The 16592-nt window shown below is 42.3% G+C and overlaps 2 protein-coding genes across 2 annotated transcripts; one reads left to right on the forward strand and one right to left on the reverse strand.

Annotated features, from left to right (window-relative positions):
• The first annotated feature begins 12804 nt into the window (after positions 1–12804).
• LOC127093918 (uncharacterized) lies at positions 12805–13540 on the forward strand. Its single transcript, XM_051032809.1, has 3 exons — positions 12805–12870; positions 12935–13124; positions 13227–13540. The coding sequence occupies exons 1-3, from the start codon at positions 12805–12807 to the stop codon at positions 13538–13540; spliced, it is 570 nt and encodes a 189-aa protein (XP_050888766.1).
• An 860-nt stretch (positions 13541–14400) lies between these two features.
• Positions 14401–14751, reverse strand: LOC127093919 (uncharacterized). Its single transcript, XM_051032810.1, has one exon. It carries the CDS (start codon positions 14749–14751, stop codon positions 14401–14403), a length of 351 nt encoding a protein of 116 aa, XP_050888767.1.
• Between the last annotated feature and the right edge of the window lie 1841 nt (positions 14752–16592).

The following is a 16592-nucleotide window of genomic DNA, read 5'->3' on the forward strand; positions in this document are numbered from 1 at the left end:
CCTCTCTATGCCCCTCAGAGCTTAACAGCAACGACAAAATCGAGATTTTGGAGGGAGTCTGCTGCAGATGGTCCACCAGCTTGTATTCAGACTTTTTGATGATCCTTAAGAATTCCTCTGCATCATCATCAAGTTTCTCTTCCGACCCCACGGGCGCCGGTGTCACCACTGGAGTACCATCGCTCACCACTGCTTTCCCTTTCGCCCTGGCTAAAGCCTCGGCCTTTTCTTTTTTCTCTTTTTCTCCTTCTCCTCCCCTCAAGGCATCAGGAGCAAACAATCTTCCACTGCGAGTGAAACCGCTGGGACCGACATTATCCACCTTTGACACGGTGGTTTCACTAGCAGTCTGATCTTCTACTTTCTCACCATTGCAATATACCTCCCCACCATAATGCCATGGCACGACATCATCTTTGTCATATGGAATTGGTCCAGGTACCGTGATGGTAACTGGAGCCGCCTCCGCTAGACTTGACAAATCCACCGGGTCAAAGTATATCGTTATGGTGGAGACCTCATCTTTTCCCATATCAACCTTCTCAATCAGAATACTTCCATTGTCCATCAGTCCCTGAACAGTCTCTCTCAACAATTCACATCCATTGACAGAAATAGTGCACACAGCGCAATCAACACCGCAGCCCGGATGAACCCCATTCAACAACAACTGCCGTTTAACCTCAGCCAACGGAGTCTTCAGTTGATCAACAGACAACAGCCCCACTCTGTTCTCCTCCGAGATAGCATTCACCCCCCTTTGACCATGCGCTGGCATGGGATTAGCATTGACGTTGGGAGATGGTGCGAAGTTGATCGCCTTTGAATCCACCAGGTCTTGAACCACGTGCTTAAAAGCTTTGCAGTTCTCTACGTTATGCCCGGGAGCACCCGAATGGAATTCACATTTCGCATTCTCATCATAATTGGCTGGCCTTTGATCAGGTCTCAAAGATGCCAGAGTTCTCAACTGTACTAACCCCAAGTCTTGCAGCTTCTTTAACAAAAAGGAGTAGGTCACAGGCGGCCTGTCGAACTGCCTATCATTCATTCTTCCCCGCACATGATAACCAGCCCTCTGAGGCCTCTGCTGAAATGGTGGTCTTTGCTGTTGAGGTTGTTGCTGTTGCTGCTGTGCAGGCTGATTCTCAGCAGGAATAGTTACCGCAGCAGTGTGCTGGAAGTAACGATCCCTACTGGGTCCTCTCTGTGCATACACCGCACTAGTATCGCCCTCCTTTTTCCTCTGGCCGTTACCGAAGGGCTTCTTCGATCCTGAAGATGAAGCATTACCCTGTATCTTCCCGAGCTTCAGTCAGCTCTCTATCCTTTCACCAGCCACAACTATATCCGAGAAATTGGTGACCGGACAACCAACCATTCTTTCAGCAAACGCCCCTCGCAAAGTACCCATGAAGAGGTCAGACATCTCTCTGTCAACTAGTGGAGGTTGCACTCTGGCAGCCAATTCCCTCCATCTCTGAGCGTATTCTTTGAACCCTTCATTATTCTTCTGAGACATACCCTGCAGCTGGGTACGACTCGGAGCCATATCAGCGTTGAACTGATACTGTTTAAAGAATGCGTCCCCCAGATCCTGCCAATTCTTGATATCTGAGGACTTGAGCTTGGTGTACCACTCCAGTGAGCCTCCGGACAGACTGTCCTGGAAGAAGTACATCCACAGCTTTTGGTCCATGGTGTATGCAGAAATCTTTCGGACAAACGCTTGCAGATGAGTTTCGGGGCAGGAACTCCCATTATACCGATCAAACGTGGGCGCTTTGAATTTCTGCGGGATCACAATCCCCTCTACCAACCCCATGTTTGACATGTTGACCACCCCAGGAGTGGCATAGCTTTCCAATGCTCTGATCTTCTCAGCCAGCAGCTGAATCTCTTTGTTCTGTGGTGGGGCACCGTATTGACCGAAAGGTTCGTTGTGCATGGAAAACTGATCCGCTTCTCTGTCTTCCTCTCTGTCGTCATCAACCCCGAAGAAAGGCGGGAATAGACTGTCCTTCATGTTCTGACCCGGTTGACCACCCGTAGCACCAAAACCTCCAGCATTATTCACTATACCCACGGTTGTCCTTTTTCCACCGTCTCTGGAACCACCCAACCCCTGGTTGGAGACACCATCCAGGTTGACACCACTATTTGCCGCTGAAGCCCGCTCGAGCTTCTCGACTTTATCAGCTAGAGCTTTCTGACCAACTGCAAAACCTTGCATGATGTTGATCAGCTCGTTCATTTTGTCTTTCAACTCGAGGATGTTTGTGTTCGGGAGATCCATTAGTCTGGGAGTATTGCGTCGCGTGAAGTATCTGTGAGGACGGGTTGAGTGCAAAGGTACAACTCTGCGAGCACGAGCAATGATTCCTGAAACAATCAAGCACGTTAGAACTGATACCTGCAAAATAAAACACAAGTTATTATGATCATGCATGAATGCAGTGTTTATCCACATGAGGAACACTTTGTCTCTCGATCCTGGCTTCATCGAGACAGATGATAATCCGGCAGCAATATTCTGACATTCATTATTCGATTTCATCATACAGATCAGAGATATATGATTTTAGCAAAATACCCCCAACCATGTGTGTGCTTGTGTGAGTGCATACGGGAAAGCAAATAAAGCTTGAAGATCAATCACTGAATGAAAATAACCATCACATAGCAAAATTGCACAATAAGTGCCATAGTCATACATCAAATCAGATACAAATCTCCAGAATCAGGAAAGAAATACAAGCAAATGAATTCCGTCAACAAGCCTGACGGTAATCCTCATAGACAATACAGGCTATCCTGATGAGGGTCCCACAGAAGGCCCTATCTTATCGACCATCCTCGCGAACTCTGCGGCGAACCTGAGCTCGGTGTTCTCCTGCTGTAATCTCCCCACCTCCTTCTGGTGAATCTTCATCTGCCTGAAGTAATGATCTCTCTCAGCAATGTAATGATCTCTCTCGGCGATGATCTTTGCTTTCTCCGCTTCCCATTCTGCAGCAAGGACTCTGGCTCTGGCATCTCTCTGATCTCTCACGAGGATTTGCCTCCTCTTCTCATCTTCGATGACCCTTGAAGCTCTGGCTAGCTTCTCCTTCGTGATGTCGTGCTCCTTTGTCGACGACGCTAAGGCTTGGCTGATCTTCCCATAGTAGGCAGTATCCATCTCAAAGCGCTTTGCTTCCAGGGCATGTCGCTTGTCTTGATCTTCCATTCTTACTTTGATCTCTTGATTAGCCATCTGAATTCGAGCGACACTCATCTCCAATTCAGCCTTCTCCGCAAGCAACTGATCTCTGGCTCTCTTCATCTCGAGGAATTCTTCCATACTGACAGAAGAACGCGGACCCTCAATCAAAGGACACCCAGGATCACCTCCCGGAAATGGTAGATGTATGATCTCGATCCTCTTCCGAAGTCAATCATCAAATAGAGGAAAATACCAGCTATTGACCTTGCCATAAGGAACTTTACCCTTTCGCTGAATGTCGCGCCACTCATCCAATACTTGCCTCAGCTTGGCCTGATTGCCCTCAATCGGGAAATAAAAGGACTCCTGAATCTCTCGTCCAAGAGGAGGACCCTCCGCAGCAAACCCCATCTGTCTCCTGAGAAGCACCGGGTTGTAGTTGATGCAACCCTGAACTCCTATAAGAGGCACATTGGGAAGACTCCCACAACTGTATATGAAATCCCGTCCTGCCATACCGTTATGAGTCCATACTATATCAGCAGCCCGCAAACCCATCAATCTGAATGACCACTTGACAGTCGGATCGAGATGAGCAAAAGCACCTCGGGAAGGCAAATACCCCATAAACCACCTATACAGAAGCTGAGCACAACATCGGATCAGACCACCACGCCGCTTCTCGTTCCTGTTATGAACCGAGTAATAGACATCTCCAATCAAAGTAGGAATATGGTTCCTCTGCATGAACAATCTGATAGCATTATGGTCGACAAAGCTCTTCTGATTAGGAAACAGAATGATGCCATAAATGCTCACAGCAATCAAAGCACAAACCGTCTTCCAGTTACCCATAGCAGCATGTTCCTTGATTTTAGCTTCCAAGAAACTCAAGTGAAAACCCGGTAACCTCCCTTTTTCCTTCAAACCCTCCTTGATCATTTCCGGACTCAAATAAAGAGCACGGGAAATCCCAAGGATGTCAGGCTCCACCCTAGTAGCATGGAAAGGAATCTGATCACGGATCTGGATACCCAGGATGCTAGCATAGTCCTCCATCAGAGGCCCCAACAAGTAGTCCGGGAACACAAAACATCTCAAACTCGGGTCATAGAACTGGAGAAGTGTATGAATGGCGCTTCTGTCGCTATCAGTGAGCCTGAAAACCATCTTCAGAATACCACCGTATGCCTCACGGAACATCCCCACATGGTCGGGTGTAATCAAGGCTATCATATCTCTCAACACACCAATCTCTGGGTCGAAGAAACTGTAGGCAACATCATGCTTCAAACCGGTCCTCATGTTTGAGCAAAGAAATGTCTCAACCAGGATCTCAATAAAAAATGTCCCTGCATATGAATAAACATGTGTTAGATGCAGGTAAATGCAAAATGTGATGATGCTGATGAATGAATGCAATGCATAGTGCCATCCTCCGAGTCATCTGAACATCTGTTCCTCTGAATTACAGCCCTGATCTCTGAACCGATCACAACCAACTGAAGGAATATGTAACCACAAATCCGACTTGGGTTCCGAAATAAACGGAAGACAAATACATCATCATCATCACCAGACAATCTCTGAGCAGATAACCACAATCCTCTGAACCGGCCCGGGGAATCCTGAAATAAACGGATCCCCACTGATAAATAACACGAACAACACTCCGGCGTCTCGGAAATAAATCCATAAATCCGACTTATAAATAGGACTCTGATCAACGGAACCATTAGTCACCATCAAAGTCACCATCTGAACATGCATCTGTAAGAATCACCCTCCCCTCACAGGTAAATTCTAAACAGGTCATCCTAAGACGGATAATAGTCTCGACAATCGGGCAGAGATACTCAATGGGTTTGCCCTTTCGGGTGTGCCATTGTAGCTCCCTTAAGATCGTCTAAACCAAAGATCCGGGAAAGATCGGTCACCGAAGTCAATAGTTCAGATGAAGTGACTCAACCAGAGTGGAGTACCCCACAAAGGAAGAGCACTATCAAATGAACCTCGTCCGGCTTGTGGTACATCACATTGCCAAGCACATGTTGACCTAACATGAAGGAGGCAACATGAGACCACACTAATCCTAGGTGTATACTCGGGCCTGGGTTTTAGCCCCACTCAAAACACCCACCCCAAACAGAGGAACCACCTGCACAGAGGACGGCAACATGATAGTATGATGCATGCAAGTATTTATGCAAATATATACACAGTCAGAATAATAAATGCAATAAATAGCAGCACAAGCAACCTAAACTATCCTAGAACGCTAGGAGAGACTCGCTTAGGGAAGATGGACCAGCACAGGTCAACATCTCGAGTCCCCAGCAGAGTCGCCAGCTGTCGCATCCGCGAAAAACAACCGGCGGGCTAAAACAAAACAACACAGAGCCGCCACCGTGCGTTATTTATCCCAAAAGAGGGAAAGGAAACGCTCGAAGTAAACCTGGGAAAAGCATGGTCTCGCGACCAAAGAGAAAGGGTACGGGAGTCGGTTACGCGAGGGGAAGGTATTAGCACCCCTCACGTCCGTCGTACTCGACGGGATCCACGCTCTAAAAGATAGAAAAGGTTGCTAAAACAAACACAAACATCACACACACGCACTGAAAATAACACAGGTGGAGGAAGAGGGGAGACGCTCGCTAGGATATCGCATCCTATGCCTACGTATCTCGTCTGGAACGAGAATCAGAGCTACCGTAGTTCGGCTCACGCACGCCGAAACAAAACAAAACGCACACAAGGCAAACATGGAACCCGAACGCCAATCGCTGGACTTACATCGGCTTCCGAACCAAACAAACCCACACTGGAAACCAGATGCCACTTGATGGACTTATACCGGACTCCAAGCACACAACAAGAGGATACGGAATGCCAATGGCTAGGCTTACATCCGTCTCCTAACACACACAAGAAGAAACAAGCAACAAGCTACTAAGGAGTCGGGAACTCGAGCTTAGCAACTGTCAAGCAAACACCAAGAAGGGTGAACACACAGACTAACAGGGAGTCGGGAACTCGAGCCTGATAGCTGGCAAGCACAACACACTCAAAAAAAGAAAAGGGTGCCCGGAGAGATCTCGCACGACCTCCTGCCTACGTACCTCATCTGGTATGAGGATCAGGGCAACGTAGTTCCCCTGAACTGGAAAGAAATTCTAACCAGATACAAAGGGAGACACACTACTAGGGAGCTGGACTCGAGCCTAGATGTTATCATGCATCATAGCCCTATGTTATGGTTTCTATCCTAACTTGCACAGGCTGCAAGCTAATCCTAAACAGGCAAAGCAATCAAAGCAAACATAATCAAAACAAAGCAAACATTTCAAATAGCACACACTATATCCAGTCGAGTGAGGCTCAAACAAGGGTGAGGCTGCAAGAGCAAGCCAACTGTACAGGGTAGTGTTCGCTCTTAACCCTGACATTGAGAGTCAGGGTGAAGCTGATGAAAGGTGAATGAAGATTAGACTTCACAGCTCTTATCCCTGGCCAGGGAGAGCTTCAGACAAAGGAGAGTGGGTCCAGAAAGTGGGAACCCTTCTACACTCATGACTCTGACTCGACTGATCTTGGGTTAATGTCCCAATGCATCAACACAATGGTGTGAGCAGAGGGACGACTCAACAAGAATAGCAGGGGATGGAATGCACATCCCTTGGGTTCTGCCAATTGCCTTAATCAAGGTCTTTTCCTGCTTGGGGACAAAAATAAACAATCACAAACATTGCCTCTTAAGGAGGACTTCAGACAGGTGCCTGGCCAAGTAACAGGCCAGGTCTTCTAGACTACATGGAGACAAGAGAGTCTACCTCAATTGGTTTATACAACCAAGCAGCAGCACAACAAGTTCTTAAAGAACTAAAGCGACTATGGTACCTGAAATCAATCTAATTCAGTCAGTATACCAATCACCAAGTCAAAACAAACAGCATAAGAACCAACAGACAATGTATAATCAGACAATGCACTATGCAAAGCACAATCAACTCAAGTGAGCCAAGCATCCTACAAAATAAAACAAGTTAGTTCATAACAATTAACCAAACTCAATCAACTTGCATTATTCTCCTTAAAGCATTTGCTTCTTAACCTGAAACACAATTCAAAAGTGAGAAACAAGACCACTAGGACAAGCCTAGGGTCAAAAGGAGATGAAAAATCCAAGACAGCAAGTGAAAATCATCCAAAATCACAATCAATCAATTTAGAAACAAATCCAATTGGTCCCATGCTCATATCATTCATCATCATCATTTCATAAAAGAAAAGGCACAAAACATGCAATTTGCAACCTCAAAGGACCAAACAGAATGATCTCAATCAAATCAACATCAAAACATTTCAATAAATTCCACAAAAATTCAAGCCTAAACAGAACATATAACATGTCAAGAATACCAAATTTCAGCTCATTTGGATCAAAGGAAATAGGTCAATGAAATTCATAAAGTCAACACAAATTCAAGCAAGCCAACCCAAGGCATCAAAACAAACATCAACTTCCATCAATCATAAAACAGTGACAAAACATGATAAGTGAATGGGATCAAATCCAAGATGACCTATAATGTGTCTACAATTCACATGTCAAATTTCACATCCATCCAATTAATCATAAGGATTTCACAAACCAAATACAAACATGTGTCACAAAAACTCAACAAATGACCAAACAGGGGAGAAAATTCCAATCAAATAGGAAATCCCATCAATAATTCCAGAAAAACTCTCATGCATTCTCAACATCCATATGCTTAATCATGCAAAAATTCAACCCAATCCAATGTCCACAAGCACATCAAATAAAATCATGAAATTGCACTAAGCATGGTGTGACACAAATTATCACACCTCTAATCAAAAATTCATATCTCATCAACCAGGGATCCAAAAATTACAAACCACATATTCAAGTGTTCCTTAAGATGTCTAGAACATGCACAAAAAATTTCAAGCATTTCTATGGAAGCATCAAGATTTCACAAGCAAAATGGCATGGCATACACAAATTGGACACATTCAATCAAACCTTAGGCAATTTTATTTTTCACTCGTGTACAAAAATATTAAAATTCATCATAAAAAACTAAACATCACAAGGAGAATGGTGCAAAAAGTCTCATCAAATTTGGACAAGAAATGAAGAACTTATGAATTTTCTAAGATCATTGATCAAAATGAAATAAAAACATGAAAAAGAAAATGAAATGATGTTATTTAATATTCAGAAATGGCATTTTTGTAAATCTGAGGAACGAAACCAAAACGCTGCGTTCTCATTAATGGAGTGTCAGCATGTGATTGGCTACTGGTGGCAGTAAACAAGAATTCAAACACAGCCAGGCAAAACACGGATCAAACAGCTTCTGAAGCGTGTTCTTCATCAAGAACATCAACAACAATTCCAGAAAATTGACATGAACAAATCTCAACCAAAATGAGCAAACGATATATCAATGGATTCGTCTGAACATGTACATCAACAATATCACCATGACCTAGCCTAATTCCTATCATGCTAAGCAAATCGAGCAAATGAAGTTTCCACATCAAATGTTCAAATCCAAATATCTCACTCGATTCTCAATGTTTTTCAATTCTACAAGTTGCAGTGCACTTTATGTTGAGAGATCTACACAAACCACATCACAATTCAAGCAATGGTCGAGATCGAATTTTTACCTTATGATGATGGCAGATGAGAATTCTTGTATTTCCAAGCCTCTAATGCCAAAACAGATGGAGATCAATGATGTAGAAGTTGATTGGAATGGATAGCTTAGCTCAGTTGTACTTCAGATCCAAGAATTAGGAAAATGCCATGGATGATCAAGCTTTCAACTGTCCAAATTCTCCAATGCTATGCCACGATTTTGTTGAAACAGTCCTTCACCAACACTTGTAGAGGATAGATCCAACAAGAATGAGCAAAATTGATGAAGAATTTGATGAGAAATGATGAAAAAAGTTGGAAAAAGTTTGGAGAAAATTGGAGAGAATTGGAGGGAAAGTTTGTTAGATCTGAAAATGTGAAATGTGATTATGATTTTCTGTTACAATTATCACTTTATACCAAGCCTTAATCCACTTGTTAATCCAAATTAGCAAATTGAAGTGAATTAGCACAAATGCAATTTTGATGTGAAAAGGCCAAAATGTCCTTTTATTATGCAGCCAATGTATCAGTCCAAAATCAGTTGGAGCAAGTTCTAAATGTCATTCATGATGTGTTGCAATTGGTCCCAAGTGCAAATGGCTTGTAATTCACAAAATCACCTTTTCATGCCAAAAATGCAAATTAGTCCACTTGAAAAATGCCATTTTGCTATGATGATTTTTGATGAAATGTGATGATGCATCATGAAAGTACATGTCAAATGTGATTTGCTCAAAAAATAATCACCCAAATTGGCCTTTCCATTCAAAAGTTATAGCACCTTGAACTTCAACTTTTTTGGACAATGTTTTGATCATAAGTTGCCAACCACACATGAGAAATGAGTGTTCTTGGACTTTTTGGAAAGGTGAGAGCAAGATCTACAACTTTCATGTTGAACAAATTTTCATTTGAAGCATTTTTGGACACGTAATTTTGAGGAGAAAAACTTTCCATTTTTGGCAATTTTCAATTACAAGTCACTTTCTATTTTTGGAAAGTTTCCATCTGACTTTATTTTCCTCATTCTTGATGTTTGAAATGTCAAATGAAACTTGTTTAAACATGAATGAAGTGTATCCAACCCTCTCCCACCTCCAAATCCATCCGTTCAGGCCCAGTTGGCCACAGTTGACTTTTCTGACTGATAGATGAATTTGGCTATGCACTGACCAAGTTGAGCCTCAAACTCCTGATGAAATGGCTCAATGATGAAACCCTAGCTTCCATAAGCTCAATATAATCATAAAATGATCCCCATATCCATTGAAAACCCCATCTCCTTGCCAAGCCCTGATTGGCCCAATGCAGATGATTAGGGTTGACCAGAGGTCAAAACCCTAATCCCAAGGTATCTAATCAATCTCTTGGATGATATCAAGACCATGATGATGATGATTTACCATTTCAACCAACATGAAGCTCAATCTCCTTGAGAATCAAAAAACCCTAATTGGTACCACACATCCTCAGATGATTAATGATCCATCCATAAACCCTCAGGCTTGAATCTCAACCTCTTCATCTTCTGATCAAGACTTAGGAGGATGACTTGCTCAATGTAGCCACATGTTATGCAAATATGCAATGCCTAATGACCTACAAAGGATATGTAAAAATGCAAAGCTAGTCCCAAGAGAGGAGGGCAAATTATGAGGTGTTACACTGAGGAACCTCAATCATCAACAGATGAACCCATAGACCTTAGGTTCATGAATAATGGTTTTAGGGTTTTCGTGCAACCCTTTCATTTAAAGATCCAACTGATTACATAAACTGGCTAAACAAAATAGAGAAAGCCAAAGCCCAAACCTGGAAAAATATGGGAATCTATGACTTAATCATGCTGTTGAAGGTAGGATTAGAGTATAGTTCATCCTTATTAATCTCTTCCTTGTACCTTTGGGATAGTGGCCATTATACCTCTCAGCTTTCTTGTGGAATGGTTACACCCACTCTTTTTGACATAGTCGCTATCACAGGGCTAAAACCGACTGGACATGCCTACGACCCAGATATAGACTTTGAGGATTCCATTGCCTTCTCCACTTCTAGGGCTGCTTATTTGACCAATATAACCCATTATCATGATAAGGGCATTGAAATTGTCTCTGATGTGGAACATACTGCCTTCTTGGCTTTATGGTTATCCCACTGTGTTTTCTACTCGAAATCACTGCAGGTTGCCAAGAAACATCTTACTCTGGCGAACCAACTACACGCTGGTCACGATGTTTATTTGAGCGAAACGATCTTGGACAGCCTCTATGAATACTTAAGTGGTGGTGTTACTCAACTAAAAAACCTAGGAGAAAAAGGAAATCTCCTCCTTTCTGGGCCTTTCTGGCTATTACAACTCTGGTTAAATGCCACCTCCGAGGTAGGCTTTCCTAGCAAAGGCCTCGTTGACGAAGACTCTGAACGAGTGAAGAATAGAAGGGTCGAAGCAGTTTGTTTGGCTCAACTGACACCAAATGATGAAGGAAAATCCCTTCGACCTACACTCATGAGCTACGTCATGATGTTTGCAAGACGCCATGAGTTGACGTCGAACATGGCCCCCTTTGCAGCTAGAAAGTATGGTCCAACATGGTTCAAAAGATCTTTTCCATCTTCTGCCACGAAACAAAAGACAGAATCCCTTTTACTTTGGGAAGCCTTTCGAACCCCAAAACTTATAACCCTCAGGTTACACCCATCAAAGATCCAAGTTACCTTAATTGCTTATCAACCCAACCTCATGGCTCGACATTTTGGATTAATTCAGGCTCTCCCAAAGTGTCTTTATGACAAGAAAAGGAATCTCCTTCTTTACGACGCAATCCAGAATGAAACCACTATTGTCAAACAGATAGCTCGATATACTGGTAGAACACACCTTGCTCTAGTTAGATTTGATCCATGCTTCCTTTGCACTCCAAAATTTGAGAAGTGGTGGTCGAAATACTATGCTGAAGAATTTTATGATGTTTCTTCATTTACTCAGCATATTAATGAAGCTTTCCTCTTTGTGTAGGAAAGAATCAAGAAAGGTACTTACACACACATCAAAGAAATTCAGGCCTTCCAAAACTACTTTGAAACTGCCTATAGGACCGATGATCTTTGTCGAACCATCCGTGAGGCAACTGTCACGCTAAACAAAAAAAAATTCAAAGAAAATGGAGAATTTAAAAATCCCTTCGTACGTTCCTCCTGAGAAATGCTACGAAATGGCTTTCAAAATGCATCCTCTTAAGTTTCCTCGACTGCCAAACGCTGATTTTGGAGTGGCCTTCGCCCCTTCATTCCCATACTGGTTCATCTGTGGGGATTCTATAAAAATCCTTCGACAACAATCACATAAAAAAGCCCAGCGGGTGGTTGCGACTAAGCATACTTTAGACAGTTTCAAAGGGCATCTTCATATAGAAATTGAAGATGTTCGCATTGAATCAGATATATATGAAGGTGTGGAGTGGAAGACCTTTTTGAATAGAATCTCTTATTAGGATATTCACTATTGACTTGTAGTAACTACTTCATTTTATTTCTTTTAGCTATCAGAGTTCCATCTAGGAAAACAACAACCAAGAAGTTAGTAGAAGAAAAGACCGAGGGTGGTAGCAAGACCATTAAGGTACATATTTACTCTGCCCATTACTTTTTATCATATATAATGGTATCTCTAACACTTCAATTTTTTGATTCAGGGTGCTTTAAAACCTCCCCATACTCCTCAGAAAATCAAAACGAAAGCAGATGGAGTTCCTGTGATGATAGAGTTAGATGAAGAGGATCTTTCTTTCATCCTAGATTTGTCTCACAAGAAAAGTAAAAGATAAACAAAGTCCACTGTAGCCTCAAGCCATCCTCATGCTAAGGCTGCCAGAGTTATAAAAAACTCGCTGCTCTCACCATTCGAGAGCCTAATCCTAAAGATATGTCGAAGATAGTAGCGACACTAGGCGAAAGTGACAACTCTAGTCTTGGAGTCGAAGGGAACAAGGTAAAAAGCATACATTACTTTTTTTTTACTTTGACTAATTTATCTATTAACCTTTGGCTTTCAGGATGGCGCAGACGCTGCCACCCAAACAGCAGACAAATCTTCTTATATACCAGATATTCTCAACAGTGTCGACGAACTCACCCATCGACCATCATCTGAGAAAAGCTCAATGAGTGAAATCAACCAACCCATTGTTGGAGGGCTTGAGACTTTGCCACAAAAAACCACCACCCAACACTCTCAGACAAGTGGTTCTGATCGCGAAGTTGACTTAGGTTAAGAAACCCAAGTTGAGGTGAACAGAGATGCCATGGTGGTGGACCAAGAAATCTAAGTTGGCAATGTTTCTGAAGGTGATTCACCTGATGTCGAAGGTGCAGATGATGACCCTCGAGGAGGAAATGACGACCAAGATGAGGAGGTAGGAGAAGAAGAAGAAGAAGAAGTCGAAGAGCCGTCGGTATTCGACGATATTCCTGATGTTGATGAGGAGGAGGAGATTAAGGACCAAGATGACAATGGTGAGGGGGGCCAGGGTGAAATAAACGAAGGACAACATCAGGGCCAAACTCCTGCAACCCCCACAACTGAAGTTACTCCCGAGGGTATCAAAGCTTCGACAAGAGCAACTTGGGGGTCTCTCTTTAGAGGAATTAGCAGTTCTTAAACAAATCCAAACCCTCGAGTATCTAAAGGTTATGTTGAGCCGAAGAGAAAGCTCATCTGAAAGAAGTCTTAACACTTCTACAGCCTTTGAGGATCAATCTTTGAGCAAACCCGCGAATGAGGCACTCTCAAAAATTAAAGAGAAAAACTTTAAGGGTGACTTAGTCATACTCTTGTTGGTTGATCCTTCTTCCCCCTTATCCTTGAAGTCTCTCATCAGCCAAGTTAATATGTTGGATGTTTCTCCTGAAGTTGCCAGTATCATCTTGGAGTTGGGTACCATGATAAAACAGGTTATCGAAGATGATAAACTGCTTCCCCAAATTACCAAAGAAATTGAGCAGAAAACAGGCGTTGAAGTTGTTGCTTGGGATGCAGCTAGTGAATCGACCAACAAGGCGTTGGAACTGAAGGAGACGAAGAAGAAAAACCAGGCAGAGATCGAAAACCATGATCGTGACATTGCCTCTTGGGAAGCACAAATAAGGGAACTTCAGGCCAATATCACTGAAACAAACAAACGCAAAGACGAACTCTTAAAGTTCGATGAGGCTTCCATGGCCAAGGAGCTAGATTTTGGCTTGGAGTTTGTCGAAAAAGCGCGCAAACTAGAGGCAGAGCTCACGACTCTTCGGTCGAAACGATCTTTATGTGAGAAACGTCTAGAGCTTCATAAGACAAAATACCTCCATATGAAGAATCATCTCCCATTTTAACTTTGGTCTCTTATCTTCATTTATTTCTTAATGACTTTTGGTTTTACTTGTATTGATTATTAGCCTTTTGGGCCCTTGTAACGAATTCTAACCATATTGGCAATATTTTACATTACCATGTTGGCTTCAATTTATTTTAATACAATTACTCGTTTATTATTCTTATCTCTTTGAGCATTGGCTTATATTTTTTCAAATATTTTCCATTCACTCTTAAGATTCTTTTGTCTTTACTAAGTTTTTCGAACTCATAAGCACTGTTAGAGAAAACTTGCAAAATTTGAAAAGAGCCTTCCCATTTGGGAAACCATTTCCCTAGGGCCCAATCCTTTCGATCCATTAGAAGGATAACTTTCCAAACCAAATCTTCAGGCGAAAATGTCTTAACTTTAACCTTCTTATTATAAGAGTTCTCTACTCTCTTCTTCTGCCTTTTCAATAATTCAAAGGCATTTAGTCTCTCTTCATCTAGATCGACTAACTCATCTAGCATCATGTTCCAATATGATTCTGATGGAATTTCATGATGCCTTTGAATCCTTGTTGATTGTAGGTAAATTTCTACTGGTAAAATTGCATCATGACCAAAAGTCAGTCAAAATGGGGTCGAATTAGTGGATTCCTTGGGAGAGGTCCGACATGCCCACAAAATCTGATCTAAAGTTTTGTGCCAATTTCTAGGTTTCTTCCCTACATGTTTCTTGATCAAACCAATTACCACCTTATTTGTTGCTTCAACCTAACCAATACCCGAGCTATATGGCGTAGACATTAACAATTTGAAATCCATTTCCTTAGAAAATTCTTGCATCTTTCGACCAGTAAGAAGTAGTATGATAGCCATAAGTAACGCATCAAGACCAAAAAGGAAATACATTAGAAATATGGTTAATCCACTAAACAATGGTGGAGAACAACCTCTTCGTTTGATATGAGAAAATATGGCCACAACGAATGTGATCGAGACAATGCCTTCTACAGCGAGCATGATAGCAATATCGTCGAGCTCACAAAATGGATCATTATTATCATCCCCTGTGTGAATGCAGAGGCAACCAATAACCTTAAGACCAGTAGGGACCAATAGTTTTAGGCTTTACGTGACTGGGTTTACAATGCCAATGAATGGCCGCGGACAACCATATGGCATGCCAACTTCTACGATGGCAATTTTGCATAATAGTAGGTCAATATTTAATGATCCAATGGATACTATAATTTCTCTGTTACAAGGGTCTGGATCGGTCGTTAATAACTTGGGTCAAAGTACCCGACCCTCAAGGGTGGGAGCTTCTGCCCAGTTACCCACTTTCACAACCAATTATACGGCGGTATTAAGGCAACAAATGGACGAAAGCAACCATGAGATGGTTCATATGATTGTCTAACATCTGGGGATGATATCCAATCCTTTAATCCAATATACTACCAAACTAATAAGCAGAATGCTCAGACTAATCAGCAATTGACAACATAGATGACGCGAATTACAAATTTCAGTGGCGCCCCTCAAGCGCCAGTTCGACAACCTCATAGAGAATGGATGGTAGAGAACCATGGTTTGATCTTAGGAGAAGACCCAACAACAAACATGCCCAATAGTTTGTACCCAATGATGTCAAAGTCGACCAGGGCCAACAGGAAGGACCCCATAGGGTCGAATAACAAATACTTAGGGAGAAAGAAGCCCCAAGAATAATGATGGTCAATCGAAATCAAAACGTTGACGAAATCTTTCATCAGGTTCGACATGACGAAGTTACAGAGGGTAACAATTTGGCAACCATGGTAGAAAGGATTATGGAGCAAAATGGGGTGAACGTAGGCTTGCGCAGGCCAAACCATACATCTTCCTTGTCTGGATATGTGTTACAAACTGAACTTCCCATGGGGTGGAAAGTCCCAAAATTCACGAAATTCTCTAGTGATACCAACGAATCTATTATCGAACATATAGTCAGGTATTTAACTGAGGCTGGGGATATTGCCAACAATAAGAACTTAAGGATAAGATATTTCCCTAGTTCCCTCATTAAAAATGATTTCACTTGGTTCACCATTCTCCGAGCGAACTCCATCCATGATTGGACTCGTTTGGAATGAATGTTCCATGAACAGTTTTATATGGGATAGTCTAAGATCAATTTAAAGGAATTGACGAGTATTAAGTGTAAGTTTAGTGAGCCAATAAATGATTATCTAAACATGTTTCGGTTGTTGAAGGTAAGATGTTTCAGACAAGTGTCTGAACATGAACTAATCGAGATGGCTATTGGTGGTTTAGATTATTCCATTAGGAAGAAGCTAGACACCCAATGTTTAAGAGATATGGCTCAA

The sequence above is a fragment of the Lathyrus oleraceus genome, chromosome 6 (assembly GCF_024323335.1).
Source record: "Lathyrus oleraceus cultivar Zhongwan6 chromosome 6, CAAS_Psat_ZW6_1.0, whole genome shotgun sequence".
NCBI classification, from domain to species: domain Eukaryota; kingdom Viridiplantae; phylum Streptophyta; class Magnoliopsida; order Fabales; family Fabaceae; genus Lathyrus; species Lathyrus oleraceus.

Bases quoted from the DNA above. Each gene is read 5' to 3' on its own strand.
- LOC127093918 (XM_051032809.1), top strand. From the start codon at position 12,805: ATGTCGAAGATAGTAGCGACACTAGGCGAAAGTGACAACTCTAGTCTT. The intron at 12,871-12,934 runs GTAAAAAGCATA...TTTGGCTTTCAG, and splicing joins TTGGAGTCGAAGGGAACAAG to GATGGCGCAGACGCTGCCAC. The intron at 13,125-13,226 runs GTTCTGATCGCG...ATGTTTCTGAAG, and splicing joins CCAACACTCTCAGACAAGTG to GTGATTCACCTGATGTCGAA.
- LOC127093919 (XM_051032810.1), bottom strand. From the start codon at position 14,751: ATGATGCTAGATGAGTTAGTCGATCTAGATGAAGAGAGACTAAATGCC.